Source organism: Callionymus lyra, chromosome 18 (assembly GCF_982586985.1).
Source record: "Callionymus lyra chromosome 18, fCalLyr1.hap1.1, whole genome shotgun sequence".
Taxonomy (NCBI): Eukaryota; Metazoa; Chordata; class Actinopteri; order Syngnathiformes; family Callionymidae; genus Callionymus; species Callionymus lyra.
Genome location: NC_141835.1, coordinates 213,472 through 233,035, shown reverse-complemented (window position 1 = coordinate 233,035; position 19,564 = coordinate 213,472). Strand labels below are relative to the sequence as shown.

Sequence of the window (19,564 nt, the reverse complement as noted above, 5' to 3'; positions counted from 1 at the left end):
GTAATAGAAGTATTAAAAAGTAAAGTATTAAAAAGTAATAAAGTATTAAAAAGTAATAAAGTATTAAAAAGTAATAGAAGTATTAAAAGTAATATAAGTATTAAAAGTAATAGAAGTATTAAACGTAATAGAAGTTTTAAAAGTAATAGAAGTATTAAAAAGTAAAGTATTAAAAAGTAATAAAGTATTAAAAAGTAAAGTATTAAAAGTAATAGATGTATTAAAAGTAATAGATGTATTAAAAAGTAATAGAAGTATTAAAAAGTAATAGAAGTATTAAAAAGTAATAAAGTATTCTCTGAGTACACACTTGAAAAAAATACTTCTGTAAACCTAATATGCTTCAATGAGTGTACCCGACACTATACCTTGTACTACACGAGTACTTGTAATCCTTCATGTACTAAACGCGCTGCAGGAGGTCACGTGTGTTCTTGATGACGCAGCACGTGTTGATTGACAGCTCGCTGACTCGCGGGGCGGGTGTCAGGTTCCAGGGGGAGGTTCTGACCAGGACACACCTCCTCAGATCCAGATCCAGGTCCTGGTCTCACTGAAGCTCTCACTGGAGCTGAGGACGCGCGTGCTCGTCATGTGCGGCTCGGTTCGAGCTGCTGCCCTCCTGGCGGTCCTGGTTCTGTCCGTCCTGGCCTCGCTGCTGATCCGCGGCCTGCAGCAGTTCGGAACCAGAACCGAGGGTTCGGACACAACTCGTGATGAGAAGCTGCGCGCGGCGTTGAACCAGCAACTCCAGGCGCGACGCGACGAGATCCTGCCTCTGCTGCCTCTGGACCTCAGAGGTTCTGCTCAGGATCTGGACCTCAGAGGTTCTGCTCAGGATCTGGACCTGCAGCTGGAGACCCGGCTCTGGGGCGCAGGCTCGTTGGACTGCGGGTCTCTGGTGGACACGCGGGCTCAGGAGGTCCTGGGCTCTGGATACACGAAGCTGGTGGTGAAGGTGACGCTGGCGGGAGGAGAACCCGCAGCCCTGAAGCTGGTCCACGAGCAAGGCATCGACATGAGCAAGTGTGTCCAGGACTTCATGGACCTGCAGGGCTGCAGGGAGCTGGTGTCGCTGAAGCTCAGGAAGGAGATGGTTCTGATCCAGAGACTCCAACATCCCAACGTCATCCAGGTAAACAGTCATGTGACACCCACCTTTGTCTGAGCCTGTGACCCCGCGCTGACCTCTAGGGTCCAGTCGTGCAGCTGCAGACAATGAAGTCTTCATGAAGTCCAGTCACGTGACTCATCTGTGGACCAGAAGCGGTTTTTCTCTCGTTCAGACATTTTTATCGATCAACGAATCAAATGGTTTGAAGAAAGAACGAGTTTGTTTCTGTGATGTTGGATCAGTTTAAACCTTTGAGTAAGATATGTATATATATATATATATATATATATATATATATATATACATATCTATAGATATATATATGTATATATATATATATGTATATATCTATATATATATCTATAGATATATACATATCTATAGATATATATATGTATATATATATATACACACATATATATATATATACACATATATATATATATATATGTGTATATATATATATATATATATATATATGTGTGTATATATATGTGTATACATACATCTATATATATATATGTGTATATATATATATATATATATATATGTGTGTATATATATATGTGTATACATACATCTATATATATATATGTGTATATATATATAGATGTATGTAAAAAGAACATATTAATCGATGACGATTAAAAACAAATTAATCGATGACGATTAAAAACATATTAATCGATGGCGATTAAAAACAAATTAATCGATGACGATTAAAAACATATTAATCGATGACGATTAAAAACAAATTAATCGATGACGATTAAAAACAAATTAATCGATGACGATTAAAAACATATTAATCGATGATGATTAAAAACAAATTAATCGATGACGATTAAAAACAAATTAATCGATGACGATTAAAAACATATTAATCGATGACGATTAAAAACATATTAATCGATGACGATTAAAAACAAATTAATCGATGACGATTAAAAACATATTAATCGATGACGATTAAAAACATATTAATCGATGACGATTAAAAACATATTAATCGATGACGATTAAGAACATGTATGTTTTAACCCCTTCATGTGTGACCACAGCTCAAAGGTCACTGCTCTGACGGCCACAGGGTGACGGTGATCCTGGAGCAGGGAAGTCCAGTTCAGATGATCCAGTTGCTGCAGAGTCCCTGGGAGGACAGATTCAGAGTAAGTCCATCATCTTCTGTCGTCTTCTCTCGTCTTCTGTCGTCTTCGCTCGTCTTCTCTCATCTCCTTTTGTCTTCTGTCATCTTCTCTCATCTTCTCTCGTCTTCTGTCGTCTTCTCTCTTCTTCTGTCGTCTTCTGTCGTCTTCTCTCGTCTTCTGTCGTCTTCTCTCGTCTTCTGTCATCTTCTCTCGTCTTCTCTCGTCTTCTGTCGTCTTCTGTCGTCTTCTCTCGTCTTCTGTCGTCTTCTCTCGTCTTCTCTCGTCTTCTGTCGTCTTCTCTCGTCTTCTCTCGTCTTCTCTCTTCTTCTGTCGTCTTCTGTCGTCTTCTGTCGTCTTCTGTCGTCTTCTCTCGTCTTCTCTCGTCTTCTCTCGTCTTCTGTCGTCTTCTCTCGTCTTCTCTCGTCTTCTGTCGTCTTCTCTCGTCTTCTGTCGTCTTCTGTCGTCTTCTCTCGTCTTCTGTCATCTTCTCTCGTCTTCTCTCGTCTTCTGTCGTCTTCTCTCGTCTTCTGTCGTCTTCTGTCGTCTTCTCTCGTCTTCTGTCATCTTCTCTCGTCTTCTCTCGTCTTCTGTCGTCTTCTCTCGTCTTCTCTCGTCTTCTGTCGTCTTCTCTCGTCTTCTCTCGTCTTCTGTCGTCTTCTCTCGTCTTCTGTCGTCTTCTCTCGTCTTCTCTCGTCTTCTCTCTTCTTCTGTCGTCTTCTGTCGTCTTCTGTCGTCTTCTCTCGTCTTCTCTCGTCTTCTCTCGTCTTCTCTCGTCTTCTGTCGTCTTCTCTCGTCTTCTCTCGTCTTCTGTCGTCTTCTCTCTTCTTCTGTCGTCTTCTGTCGTCTTCTCTCGTCTTCTGTCGTCTTCTCTCGTCTTCTCTCGTCTTCTGTCGTCTTCTGTCGTCTTCTCTCGTCTTCTGTCGTCTTCTCTCGTCTTCTCTCGTCTTCTGTCGTCTTCTCTCGTCTTCTCTCGTCTTCTCTCTTCTTCTGTCGTCTTCTGTCGTCTTCTCTCGTCTTCTCTCGTCTTCTCTCGTCTTCTCTCGTCTTCTGTCGTCTTCTCTCGTCTTCTCTCGTCTTCTGTCGTCTTCTCTCGTCTTCTGTCGTCTTCTGTCGTCTTCTCTCGTCTTCTGTCATCTTCTCTCGTCTTCTCTCGTCTTCTGTCGTCTTCTCTCGTCTTCTGTCGTCTTCTGTCGTCTTCTCTCGTCTTCTGTCATCTTCTCTCGTCTTCTCTCGTCTTCTGTCGTCTTCTCTCGTCTTCTCTCGTCTTCTGTCGTCTTCTCTCGTCTTCTGTCGTCTTCTCTCGTCTTCTCTCGTCTTCTCTCTTCTTCTGTCGTCTTCTGTCGTCTTCTGTCGTCTTCTCTCGTCTTCTCTCGTCTTCTCTCGTCTTCTGTCGTCTTCTCTCGTCTTCTCTCGTCTTCTGTCGTCTTCTCTCGTCTTCTGTCGTCTTCTGTCGTCTTCTCTCGTCTTCTCTCGTCTTCTCTCGTCTTCTCTCTTCTTCTGTCGTCTTCTGTCAGCTGCTGCTGCACAGTCTGTTCCTGCTGTGAGACACACATGCTTACACACATGTACACAAATGTATATAGATATACAAACACACACACACACACACACACACACACACACACACACACACACACACACACACACACACACACACACACACACACACACACACACACACACACACACACACACACACACACACACACACACGTAGCATCTGCTCTGGTTTAATCCCAGAGTGTTCAGTTTCAGCGGCTCTTGTTTTCACAGTCGACCCACTATAGCTGATCCAAGACACACAAGCATGACTCGACTACACAACTATGTTTGTGCTGCGACACTCAGTGCACAACTCATGCCTTCATCTCGCTCGACTGCTTCGGTCTGATCCGGCATCTTAAGGGCTTAGAAACGTTACTTTAAAAACAACTCGATACTTAAATGAGCTTTAATTTTGAGATTTAATTTAGAAGAAAAACACTTCCTGTGTAGACGAGCAAACACTTCCTGGTTGTCGAGCAAACACTTCCTGTGTAGACGAGCAGTGAGCGGATGCTTCGTCTTCATTGGTTGAACTTTGATGTCTCAGGTGTGTCTGGATCTGGCTCGTCTGCTGCACTTCCTGTCGCGCTCACCTCTGGGCTCCGTGGCTCTGCTGGACTTCCAGCCCCGTCAGTTCGTGACGGTGTCGGGTTCGCTGAAGCTCACGGACCTGGACGACGCCAGCGCCGGCGAGAAGGCGTGTGCGACGGACGACGACTGCGAGCTTCGCTTCCCGAACAGAAACTTCTCTCTGACCTGCTCGCAGCACAGGTGTCGCGGTCTGAACGAGAAGATGAACGTCTACAACGCCTACAGGTGAGAAGGTGGTGAAGGTCGAGGGAGGAAATAGGAGTTCCTACAGTTTTGACTGATGTCTCTCTCTCAGGTATTTCTTCACCTACCTGCTGCCTCACCAGGCCCCGCCCACTCTCACTCACCTGGTGGAGCAGATCATGAACTCCACAGGTGAATCTTAACTCATTTATTCTTCAGAAAACATTGACGTGATCACAGACTGTTGTTGTTGTTGTTGTTGTTGGACTGAAAGAATACTTATAATAGTCATTATTTCTGCACTCGACCAGCTTTCCAGGGTCTCCCTTTGACCTCAGCGACCTTGTAATGAATCTCGCTTTCAACTGTAATCAATGTTTCATGAATCAATTCATATGAGGTCATTGAGTGGCGACATAGCTCAGATGGTAGAGTGGTTGCCTGCAGTCCAAAAGGTTGCAGGTTCAATCCCAGCTCCAGACAAGCTTGTGTCGTTGTGTCCCTGAAGACACTTCACCCTGATTGCTCCTGATGGTGAACTTGGCGCAAGTATGCAGCCTACAGCCTACTCCCATCAGTATGTGTGAATGGCTGAATTTCCCCTCGCGGGACTAATAAGGGATTCTAAAAAAAAAAAAAAAGATTTTGTCGCTCATTTATATTTATTTTTAAAACCAATATTTCTATATGATCATAGTTGAGATATTTATATACATTTATAGTATTGAAGATGGATGTATATATGGATGGATCTATAGATGGATGGATCTATAGATGCATGGATAGATGTATATATGGATGGATCTATAGATGGATGGATCTATAGATGGATGGATGGATGTATATATGGATGGATGGATGTATATATGGATGGATCTATAGATAGATGGATGGATATATGGATGGATGGATCTATAGATAGATGAATGGATGGATGTATATATGGATGGATGGATGTATATATGGATGGATCTATAGATGGATGGATCTATAGATGGATGGATGGATGTATATATGGATGGATGGATGTATATATGGATGGATCTATAGATAGATGGATGGATGGATGGATGGATATATGGATGGATGGATGTATATATGGATGGATCTATAGATGGATGGATCTATAGATGGATGGATGTATATATGGATGGATCTATAGATGGATGGATCTATAGATAGATGGATGGATGGATGTATATATGGATGGATCTATAGATAGATGGATGGATGGATGTATATATATATATATGGATGTATCTATAGATGGATGGATGGATGTATATATGGATGGATCTATAGATGGATGGATCTATAGATGGATGGATGGATCTATAGATGGATGGATCTATAGATGGATGGATCTATGGATGGATCTATAGATGGATGGATCTATATATGGATGGATGGATGGATCTATAGATGGATGGATCTATATTTGGATGGATGGATGGATGGATCTATAGATGGATGGATCTATATATGGATGGATGGATGGATCTATAGATGGATGGATCTATATATGGATGGATGGATGGATCTATAGATGGATGGATCTATATATGGATGGATGGATGGATCTATAGATGGATGGATCTATATATGGATGGATGGATGGATCTATAGATGGATGGATCTATAGATGGATGGATCTATATATGGATGGATGGATGGCTTCGATGGATGGATCTATAGATGGATGGATGGATGGCTTCGATGGATGGATCTATAAATATGGATCTATAGTTGGATGATCACTGATCTCTGGTTTCTTCAGCGGAGCTGAAAGGCGACATAGAGAAGACGCTGGAGGTCTTTGAACGTATCCTTCTGCTGTACCAGTCTGGCCTGCACCTGGACCATCTGCCTCCTTCCCTGACTGAAGGTACGAGTCACACTGAGACCTTTGTTCGAGTGTGTGTGTGTGTGTGTGTGTGTGTGTGTGTGTGTGTGTGTGTGTGTGTGTGTGTGTGTGTGTGTGTGTGTGTGTGTGTGTGTGTGTGTGTGTGTGTGTGTGTGTGTGTGTGTGTGTGTGTGTGTGTGTGTGTGTGTGTGTTGTGACAGCTTTATGAGCAGCAGGAATGAGACGTTAAAGCTCATGTCGAGGCTCACAGAACCTCAAGAACCTCCTGTAGACCAACACTGTGGACTCGGCTCCAGGATCAGCTTAAGTCGAGTCAACACCAGACATTCCAGCCACAGTTTGACGCCATATATAGTGATTTCTTTCCCTCGTGTTCCACCTCCTGAAATATGAATCTCTGAAGGTTCCTGCGGTCAAACGTCTCCAGATGCTGGACTGTTTATGCAGCAGGCCCGGCCCACGTCAGAGAGGCCTCGCAGGGTTCTTAACAAGGAGGTGCCAGAAGCTGCTGCTGATCCTCCTGATAACAAACCTCCATGTTTCTCATGTTCTTTGACCAACGTTTCATGTTTGAAGAGTTTCTTACTTTGAACAAAGATCTTTGAAGCTACTTACTTACTTACTAACTCTGAAGCTAACTCTGAAGCTAACTCTGAAGCTAACTCTGAAGCGAACTCTGAAGCGAACTCTGATGCGAACTCTGAAGCGAACTCTGTTTCGAACTCTGATGCGAACTCTGAAGCGAACTCTGTTTCGAACTCTGATGCTAACTCTGATGCTAACTCTGATGCTAACTCTGATGCTAACTCTGAAGCGAACTCTGATGCGAACTCTGATGCGAACTCTGAAGCGAACTCTGACGCTAACTCTGAAGCGAACTCTGATGCGAACTCTGATGCTAACTCTGAAGCTAACTCTGATGCTAACTCTGATGCGAACTCTGATGCTAACTCTGAAGCGAACTCTGAAGCGAACTCTGATGCTAACTCTGAAGCTAACTCTGATGCGAACTCTGAAGCGAACTCTGTTTCGAACTCTGATGCTAACTCTGATGCTAACTCTGATGCTAACTCTGATGCTAACTCTGAAGCGAACTCTGAAGCGAACTCTGATGCGAACTCTGATGCTAACTCTGAAGCTAACTCTGATGCTAACTCTGATGCGAACTCTGAAGCGAACTCTGAAGCGAACTCTGAAGCGAACTCTGATGCTAACTCTGAAGCGAACTCTGAAGCGAACTCTGAAGCGAACTCTGAAGCGAACTCTGAAGCGAACTCTGATGCTAACTCTGAAGCGAACTCTGAAGCGAACTCTGAAGCGAACTCTGATGCTAACTCTGAAGCGAACTCTGATGCTAACTCTGAAGCGAACTCTGAAGCGAACTCTGAAGCGAACTCTGAAGCGAACTCTGATGCTAACTCTGATGCTAACTCTGAAGCGAACTCTGAAGCGAACTCTGAAGCGAACTCTGAAGCGAACTCTGAAGCGAACTCTGATGCTAACTCTGATGCGAACTCTGAAGCGAACTCTGAAGCTAACTCTGATGCTAACTCTGAAGCTAACGTCTGATGCTAACAAGTGGAATCTCCATGACTTCCATTGAAGCCTCCCAGGGATTCAAACTACTGACCACGAGTCACGAGCAACAGGCTCTGGTTCTGCAGTAAATGAAAAGTTTTTCACAAAAGGAAAAAGTGAAATGAAAAGATGAGTCATCGAGAGATTCTTGAATCACTGACAGATGTGTGTGTGTGTGTCTTTATATAGATGTGTGTGTGTGTGTGTGTGTCCGTGTTTGTGTGTGTGTGAGAGTGTGTCTGTGTGTGTGTGTGTGTCTGTGTGTGTTTGCTCCTCGTGACTCTAATATGAAGCAGATGACTCCAGATTACTTCAATGACTCTAATATGACTTCAGTGACTCTAATATGACTTCAATGACTCTAATATGACTTCAGTGACTCTAATATGACTTCAATGACTCTAATATGACTTCAGAGACTCTAATATGACTTCAATGACTCTAATATGACTTCAGAGACTCTAATATGACTTCAGTGACTCTAATATGACTTCAATGACTCTAATATGACTTCAATGACTCTAATATGACTTCAATGACTCTAATATGACTTCAATGACTCTAATATGACTTCAGTGACTCTAATATGACTTCAGAGACTCTAATATGACTTCAGAGACACTAATATGACTTCAATGACTCTAATATGACTTCAATGACTCTAATATGACTTCAGAGACACTAATATGACTTCAATGACTCTAATATGACTTCAATGACTCTAATATGACTTCAGTGACTCTAATATGACTTCAATGACTCTAATATGACTTCAGAGACACTAATATGACTTCAATGACTCTAATATGACTTCAGTGACTCTAATATGACTTCAGAGACTCTAATATGACTTCAGAGACACTAATATGACTTCAATGACACTAATATGACTTCAATGACTCTAATATGACTTCAGAGACTCTAATATGACTTCAGAGACACTAATATGACTTCAGAGACTCGAATATGACTTCAGTGACTCTAATATGACTTCAATGACTCTAATATGACTTCAGTGACTCTAATATGACTTCAATGACTCTAATATGACTTCAATGACTCTAATATGACTTCAATGACTCTAATATGACATCAGTGACTCTAATATGACTTCAATGACTCTAATATGACTTCAATGACTCTAATATGACTTCAGTGACTCTAATATGACTTCAATGACTCTAATATGACTTCAATGACTCTAATATGACATCAGTGACTCTAATATGACTTCAATGACTCTAATATGACTTCAATGACTCTAATATGACTTCAGTGACTCTAATATGACTTCAATGACTCTAATATGACTTCAGTGACTCTAATATGACTTCAATGACTCTAATATGACTTCAGTGACTCTAATATGACTTCAATGACTCTAATATGACTTCAGTGACTCTAATATGACTTCAATGACTCTAATATGACTGCAGTGACTCTAATATGACTTCAGAGACTCTAATATGACTTCAGAGACTCTAATATGACTTCAATGACTCTAATATGACTTCAGAGACTCTAATATGACTTCAGAGACTCTAATATGACTTCAATGACTCTAATATGACTTCAGAGACTCTAATATGACTTCAGAGACTCTAATATGACTTCAATGACTCTAATATGACTTCAGAGACTCTAATATGACTTCAGAGACTCTAATATGACTTCAATGACTCTAATATGACTTCAGTGACTCTAATATGACTTCAATGACTCTAATATGACTTCAATGACTCTAATATGACTTCAGAGACTCTAATATGACTTCAATGACTCTAATATGACTTCAATGACTCTAATATGACTTCAGTGACTCTAATATGACTTCAGAGACTCTAATATGACTTCAGAGACTCTAATATGACTCCAGAGACTCTAATATGACTTCAGAGACTCTAATATGACTTCAGAGACTCTAATATGACTTCAGAGTCAGACTCTAATATGACTTCAGAGACTCTAACATGACTTCAGAGACACTAACATGACTTCAGAGACTCTAATATGACTTCAGAGACTCTAATATGACTTCAGAGACTCTAATATGACTTCAGAGACTCTAATATGACTTCAATGACTCTAATATGACTTCAGAGACTCTAATATGACTTCAATGACTCTAATATGACTTCAGTGACTCTAATATGACTTCAGAGACTCTAATATGACTTCAATGACTCTAATATGACTTCAGAGACTCTAATATGACTTCAATGACTCTAATATGACTTCAGAGACTCTAATATGACTTCAATGACTCTAATATGACTTCAGAGACTCTAATATGACTTCAGAGACTCTAATATGACTTCAGTGACTCTAATATGACTTCAATGACTCTAATATGACTTCAATGACTCTAATATGACTTCAGTGACTCTAATATGACTTCAGTGACTCTAATATGACTTCAGAGACTCTAATATGACTTCAATGACTCTAATATGACTTCAGTGACTCTAATATGACTTCAGAGACACTAATATGACTTCAATGACTCTAATATGACTTCAGAGACTCTAATATGACTTCAGTGACTCTAATATGACTTCAGAGACTCTAATATGACTTCAATGACTCTAATATGACTTCAATGACTCTAATATGACTTCAGAGACTCTAATATGACTTCAATGACTCTAATATGACTTCAGAGACACTAATATGACTTCAATGACTCTAATATGACTTCAGAGACACTAATATGACTTCAATGACTCTAATATGACTTCAGAGACACTAATATGACTTCAATGACTCTAATATGACTTCAGAGACACTAATATGACTTCAATGACTCTAATATGACTTCAATGACTCTAATATGACTTCAGAGACACTAATATGACTTCAATGACTCTAATATGACTTCAGAGACACTAATATGACTTCAATGACTCTAATATGACTTCAATGACTCTAATATGACTTCAGAGACACTAATATGACTTCAGAGACTCTAATATGACTTCAGAGACTCTAATATGACTTCAGTGACTCTAATATGACTTCAGAGACTCTAATATGACTTCAATGACTCTAATATGACTTCAGAGACTCTAATATGACTTCAATGACTCTAATATGACTTCAGAGACTCTAATATGACTTCAGAGACTCCAATATGACTTCAATGACTGTAATATGACTTCAGAGACTCTAATATGACTTCAGTGACTCTAATATGACTTCAGAGACTCTAATATGACTTCAGAGACTCTAATATGACTTCAATGACTCTAATATGACTTCAGTGACTCTAATATGACTTCAGTGACTCTAATATGACTTCAGAGACTCTAATATGACTTCAATGACTCTAATATGACTTCAGTGACTCTAATATGACTTCAATGACTCTAATATGACTTCAGAGACTCTAATATGACTTCAATGACTCTAATATGACTTCAGAGACTCTAATATGACTTCAATGACTCTAATATGACTTCAGAGACACTAATATGACTTCAATGACTCTAATATGACTTCAGAGACTCTAATATGACTTCAGTGACTCTAATATGACTTCAGAGACTCTAATATGACTTCAATGACTCTAATATGACTTCAATGACTCTAATATGACTTCAGAGACTCTAATATGACTTCAATGACTCTAATATGACTTCAATGACTCTAATATGACTTCAGAGACACTAATATGACTTCAGAGACTCTAATATGACTTCAGAGACTCTAATATGACTTCAATGACTCTAATATGACTTCAGAGACTCTAATATGACTTCAATGACTCTAATATGACTTCAGAGACTCTAATATGACTTCAGTGACTCTAATATGACTTCAGAGACTCTAATATGACTTCAGAGACTCTAATATGACTTCAATGACTCTAATATGACTTCAGAGACTCTAATATGACTTCAGAGACTCTAATATGACTTCAGAGACACTAATATGACTTCAATGACTCTAATATGACTTCAGAGACTCTAATATGACTTCAATGACTCTAATATGACTTCAGAGACTCTAATGTGACTTCAATGACTCTAATATGACTTCAGTGACTCTAATATGACTTCAGAGACACTAATATGACTTCAATGACTCTAATATGACTTCAGAGACTCTAATATGACTTCAATGACTCTAATATGACTTCAGAGACTCTAATGTGACTTCAATGACTCTAATATGACTTCAGTGACTCTAATATGACTTCAGAGACACTAATATGACTTCAATGACTCTAATATGACTTCAATGACTCTAATATGACTTCAGAGACTCTAATATGACTTCAGTGACTCTAATATGACTTCAGAGACACTAATATGACTTTAGAGACTCTAATATGACTTCAGAGACACTACTATGACTTCAGAGACTCTAATATGACTTCAATGACTCTAATATGACTTCAGAGACACTAATATGACTTCAATGACTCTAATATGACTTCAGAGACTCTAATATGACTTCAGAGACACTAATATGACTTCAGAGACTCTAATATGACTTCAGAGACTCTAATATGACTTCAGAGACTCTAATGTGACTTCAATGACTCTAATATGACTTCAGTGACTCTAATATGACTTCAGAGACACTAATATGACTTCAATGACTCTAATATGACTTCAATGACTCTAATATGACTTCAGAGACTCTAATATGACTTCAGTGACTCTAATATGACTTCAGAGACACTAATATGACTTTAGAGACTCTAATATGACTTCAGAGACACTACTATGACTTCAGAGACTCTAATATGACTTCAATGACTCTAATATGACTTCAGAGACACTAATATGACTTCAATGACTCTAATATGACTTCAATGACTCTAATATGACTTCAGAGACACTAATATGACTTCAATGACTCTAATATGACTTCAGAGACTCTAATATGACTTCAATGACTCTAATATGACTTCAGAGACACTAATATGACTTCAATGACTCTAATATGACTTCAATGACTCTAATATGACTTTAGAGACTCTAATATGACTTCAGAGACTCTAATATGACTTCAGAGACACTAATATGACTTCAATGACTCTAATATGACTTTAGAGACTCTAATATGACTTCAGAGACTCTAATATGACTTCAATGACTCTAATATGACTTCAGAGACTCTAATATGACTTCAGTGACTCTAATATGACTTCAATGACTCTAATATGACTTCAATGACTCTAATATGACTTCAATGACTCTAATATGACTTCAGAGACTCTAATATGACTTCAATGACTCTAATATGACTTCAGAGACTCTAATATGACTTCAATGACTCTAATATGACTTCAGAGACTCTAATATGACTTCAATGACTCTAATATGACTTCAGAGACTCTAATATGACTTCAGTGACTCTAATATGACTTCAGAGACTCTAATATGACTTCAGAGACTCTAATATGACTTCAATGACTCTAATATGACTTCAGAGACTCTAATATGACTTCAGAGACTCTAATATGACTTCAATGACTTTAATATGACTTCAGAGACACTAATATGACTTCAATGACTCTAATATGACTTCAGAGACTCTAATATGACTTCAATGACTCTAATATGACTTCAGAGACTCTAATGTGACTTCAATGACTCTAATATGACTTCAGTGACTCTAATATGACTTCAGAGACACTAATATGACTTCAATGACTCTAATATGACTTCAGAGACTCTAATATGACTTCAATGACTCTAATATGACTTCAATGACTCTAATATGACTTCAGTGACTCTAATATGACTTCAATGACTCTAATATGACTTCAATGACTCTAATATGACTTCAATGACTCTAATATGACTTCAGTGACACTAATATGACTTCAATGACTCTAATATGACTTCAGAGACTCTAATATGACTTCAATGACTCTAATATGACTTCAATGACTCTAATATGACTTCAGTGACTCTAATATGACTTCAGTGACTCTAATATGACTTCAGAGACACTAATATGACTTCAATGACTCTAATATGACTTCAATGACTCTAATATGACTTCAGAGACTCTAATATGACTTCAGTGACTCTAATATGACTTTAGAGACTCTAATATGACTTCAGAGACTCTAATATGACTTCAGAGACACTAATATGACTTCAATGACTCTAATATGACTTTAGAGACTCTAATATGACTTCAGAGACTCTAATATGACTTCAATGACTCTAATATGACTTCAGAGACCCTAATATGACTTCAGTGACTCTAATATGACTTCAATGACTCTAATATGACTTCAATGACTCTAATATGACTTCAGAGACACTAATATGACTTCAGAGACTCTAATATGACTTCAGAGACTCTAATATGACTTCAGTGACTCTAATATGACTTCAATGACTCTAATATGACTTCAGAGACTCTAATATGACTTCAGAGACACTAATATGACTTCAGAGACTCTAATATGACTTCAATGACTCTAATATGACTTCAATGACTCTAATATGACTTCAGAGACTCTAATATGACTTCAGTGACTCTAATATGACTTCAGAGACACTAATATGACTTCAGAGACTCTAATATGACTTCAATGACTCTAATATGACTTCAATGACTCTAATATGACTTCAGAGACTCTAATATGACTTCAGAGACTCTAATATGACTTCAATGACTCTAATATGACTTCAATGACTCTAATATGACTTCAGAGACTCTAATATGACTTCAGAGACTCTAATATGACTTCAGTGACTCTAATATGACTTCAGAGACTCTAATATGACTTCAGTGACTCTAATATGACTTCAGAGACACTAATATGACTTCAGAGACTCTAATATGACTTCAGTGACTCTAATATGACTTCAGAGACACTAATATGACTTCAGAGACTCTAATATGACTTCAGTGACTCTAATATGACTTCAGAGACACTAATATGACTTCAGAGACTCTAATATGACTTCAGAGACTCTAATATGACTTCAATGACTCTAATATGACTTCAGTGACTCTAATATGACTTCAATGACTCTAATATGACTTCAGTGACTCTAATATGACTTCAGAGACACTAATATGACTTCAGAGACACTAATATGACTTCAGAGACTCTAATATGACTTCAATGACTCTAATATGACTTCAGTGACTCTAATATGACTTCAATGACTCTAATATGACTTCAGAGACTCTAATATGACTTCAGTGACTCTAATATGACTTCAATGACTCTAATATGACTTCAGTGACTCTAATATGACTTCAGAGACTCTAATATGACTTCAATGACTCTAATATGACTTCAGTGACTCTAATATGACTTCAATGACTCTAATATGACTTCAGAGACTCTAATATGACTTCAGAGACTCTAATATGACTTCAATGACTCTAATATGACTTCAGAGACTCTAATATGACTTCAATGACTCTAATATGACTTCAGTGACTCTAATATGACTTCAATGACTCTAATATGACTTCAGAGACTCTAATATGACTTCAGTGACTCTAATATGACTTCAGAGACTCTAATATGACTTCAGAGACACTAATATGACTTCAGAGACTCTAATATGACTTCAATGACTCTAATATGACTTCAGAGACTCTAATATGACTTCAATGACTCTAATATGACTTCAATGACTCTAATATGACTTCAGAGACTCTAATATGACTTCAATGACTCTAATATGACTTCAGAGACTCTAATATGACTTCAATGACTCTAATATGACTTCAATGACTCTAATATGACTTCAGAGACTCTAATATGACTTCAGAGACTCTAATATGACTTCAGAGACACTAATATGACTTCAGAGACTCTAATATGACTTCAGAGACACTAATATGACTTCAGAGACTCTAATATGACTTCAGAGACACTCGAGTCTTCAGGCAGAAATGTATGAAAGTTGCTCATATTTTTGTTTCTTTCTATTTTGTCTGTTCTTGAAGTTCTTCAGATGTTCCTCTGGTTCAGATCTAACTCATGTCTTCTCCAGACTACGAGGTGATCCCGGGGAAGACGACCTCTGGTGACACAGACTATCACTGCTGGACGTCCTACAGTCGTCACGGCTGTGTGTTGTCGGTTCACAGCGAGAACGAAGCAGCGAACATTTGTAATTTACACTCGCAGTGCAGCAGCTTCAGCATCAGTCAGCAGACCACCTGGACGGGTGAGTACACTGTATACTTGTATATGTGTATCAAAGTACTTTCATATATTTATATACTTGTATATAGATGTGTATCAAAGTACTTTCATATATTTATATACTTATATGTAGATGTGTATCAAAGTACTTTCATATATTTATATACTTATATATAGATGTGTATCAAAGTACCTTCATATATTTATATACTTGTATATAGATGTGTATCAAAGTAAATTCATATATTTATATACTTGTATATAGATGTGTATCAAAGTACTTTCATATATTTATATACTTGTATATAGATGTGTATCAAAGTACTTTCATATATTTATATACTTATATATAGATGTGTATCAAAGTACCTTCATATATTTATATACTTATATATAGATGTGTATCAAAGTACTTTCATATATGTATATACTTATATATAGACGTGTATCAAAGTACCTTCATATATTTATATACTTATATATATATGTGTATCAAAGTACTTTCATATATTTATATACTTGTATATGTGTATCAAAGTACTTTCATATATTTATATACTTGTATATGTGTATCAAAGTACCTTCATATACTTATATATATACTGTATATATACTTGTATATAGATGTGTATCAAAGTACTTTCATATATTTATATACTTGTATATGTGTATCAAAGTACCTTCATATACTTATATATATACTGTATATATACTTGTATATAGATGTGTATCAAAGTACTTTCATATATTTATATACTTATATATAGATGTGTATCAAAGTACTTTCATATATTTATATACTTGTATATAGATGTGTATCAAAGTACTTTCATATATTTATATACTTATATATAGATGTGTATCAAAGTACCTTCATATATTTATATACTTATATATAGATGTGTATCAAAGTACTTTCATATATTTATATACTTATATATAGATGTGTATCAAAGTACCTTCATATATTTATATACTTATATATATATGTGTATCAAAGTACTTTCATATATTTATATACTTGTATATGTGTATCAAAGTACTTTCATATATTTATATACTTGTATATGTGTATCAAAGTACCTTCATATACTTATATATATACTGTATATATACTTGTATATAGATGTGTATCAAAGTACTTTCATATATTTATATACTTGTATATGTGTATCAAAGTACCTTCATATACTTATATATATACTGTATATATACTTGTACATAGATGTGTATCAAAGTACTTTCATATATTTATATACTTATATATAGATGTGTATCAAAGTACTTTCATATATTTATATACTTGTATATGTGTATCAAAGTACTTTCATATACTTATATACTTGTATATAGATGTGTATCAAAGTACTTTCATATATTTATATACTTGTATATAGATGTGTATCAAAGTACCTTCATATACTTATATATAGATGTGTATCAAAGTACCTTCATATACTTATATATATATATAGATGTGTATCAGTGTACCTTCATATACTTATATATAGATGTGTATCAGTGTACCTTCATATACTTATATACTTATATATATATGTGTATCAGTGTACCTTCTTATACTTATATACTTATATATAGATGTGTATCAGTGTACCTTCATATACTTATATACTTATATATAGATGTGTATCAGTGTACCTTCTTATACTTATATACTTATATATAGATGTGTATCAGTGTACCTTCTTATACTTATATATATACATGAAAGTTGCTGAACAAACTTCTTGAGTTTATTGTTATTTTGTCATTTTCTCTTGAGCGAGTCGTGACTCTCATGGTTTTTCTCTTCAGGTCGTCGACTCGCTTCCTTCAGGAGTGACTTCACTCACCTGGTGTCACACGAGGCTTCGCAGGTGTACGTGAGGAAGGCTGCGGCGAGAGGGTGACATGGGGGGTGAGGGTGAGGCGAGGGTGAGACGAGGAGTGAGGCGAGGGGTGATCCGTCGTGTCACTCCTGGATGAACATTTGAAGTGAGGCGAGGGTGAGACGAGGAGTGAGGCGAGGGGTGATCCGTCGTGTCACTCCTGGATGAACATTTGAAGTGAGGCGAGGGTGAGACGAGGAGTGAGGCGAGGGGTGATCCGTCGTGTCACTCCTGGATGAACATTTGAAGTGAGGCGAGGGTGAGGCAAGGAGTGAGGCGAGGGGTGATCCGTCGTGTCACTCCTGGATGAACATTTGAAGTGAGGCGAGGAGTGAGGCGAGGGGTGATCAAGCGTGTCACTCCTGGATGAACATTTGAAGTGAGGCGAGGGTGAGGCGAGGGGTGATCCGTCGTGTCACTCCTGGATGAACATTTGAAGTGAGGCGAGGGTGAGGCGAGGGGTGATCCGTCGTGTCACTCCTGGATGAACATTTGAAGTGAGGCGAGGGTGAGGCGAGGGTGATCAGTCGTGTCACTCCTGGATGAACATTTGAAGTGAGGCGAGGGTGAGGCGAGGGGTGATCCGTCGTGTCACTCCTGGATGAACATTTGAAGTGAGGCGAGGGTGAGGCGAGGGGTGATCAGTCGTGTCACTCCTGGATGAACATTTGAAGTGAGGCGAGGGTGAGGCGAGGAGTGAGGCGAGGGGTGATCCGTCGTGTCACTCCTGGATGAACATTTGAAGTGAGGCGAGGAGTGAGGCGAGGGGTGATCCGTCGTGTCACTCCTGGGCGAGTGAATGTATTTCTTTGTTTTTCTCTCCTGGTAGAAACGCATCTGAAGCCAAAGAAGTTCTTATGAAACAAAGTCTTGTTTTGATGATTCTTCACCTTGTGGGTGAAAAGTTTTTTATTTTCAATGAAAAATCACATGTTTTTGATACTTTTGTTTAAATTGTACATTTTTGACTGTTTGAGTCTCAAGAACATTCCAAACAATTTGAGCTTCTGCTGAACCAGAGCGCTCATGCCTACATTTGAAAATAAAACTCTAGAAGTAAAGCATCCGTGGTCATTGACTTGATTGACAGCTTGTTGAATTGATCCGTTTTTCCTTAATCAACTATAGTCTTAACTTAATCAACTATAGTCTTAACTTAATCAACTTTAGTCTTAACTTAATCCACTATAGTCTTAATTTAATCCACTATAGTCTTAACTTAATCCACTGTAGTCTTAATTTAATCAACTATAGTCTTAACTTAATCCACTATAGTCTTAATTTAATCCACTATAGTCTTAACTTAATCCACTGTAGTCTTAACTTAATCAACTATAGTCTTAACTTAATCAACTATAGTCTTAACTTAATCAACTATAGTCTTAACTTAATCCACTATAGTCTTAATTTAATCCACTATAGTCTTAACTTAATCCACTGTAGTCTTAACTTAATCAACTATAGTCTTAACTTAATCCACTATAGTCTTAATTTAATCCACTATAGTCTTAA

The 19,564-nt window shown here is 37.7% G+C and overlaps 1 protein-coding gene across 4 annotated transcripts; it reads left to right on the top strand.

Moving 5' to 3' along the window:
- Nucleotides 1–582: 582 nt before the first annotated feature.
- pkdccb (protein kinase domain containing, cytoplasmic b) lies at nt 583–19,110 on the top strand. Of its 4 annotated transcripts, none has more exons than XR_015709299.1 (8): nt 583–1,135; nt 2,176–2,283; nt 4,355–4,623; nt 4,694–4,773; nt 6,359–6,466; nt 16,009–16,185; nt 17,979–18,571; nt 18,677–19,110. XR_015709299.1 is itself a non-coding variant. In XM_087780340.1 (8 exons), exons 1-7 carry the CDS (start codon nt 593–595, stop codon nt 18,071–18,073), a joined length of 1,380 nt encoding a protein of 459 aa, XP_087636466.1. In that variant the 5' UTR covers nt 583–592; the 3' UTR covers nt 18,074–18,098; nt 18,560–19,110. The 4 variants fall into 4 exon arrangements, 2 of the variants coding, with proteins under 2 accessions (XP_087636466.1, XP_087636465.1); XR_015709298.1 differs by having other exon boundaries at nt 18,618–19,110; XM_087780340.1 differs by having other exon boundaries at nt 17,979–18,098; nt 18,560–19,110.
- Nucleotides 19,111–19,564: the final 454 nt, after the last annotated feature.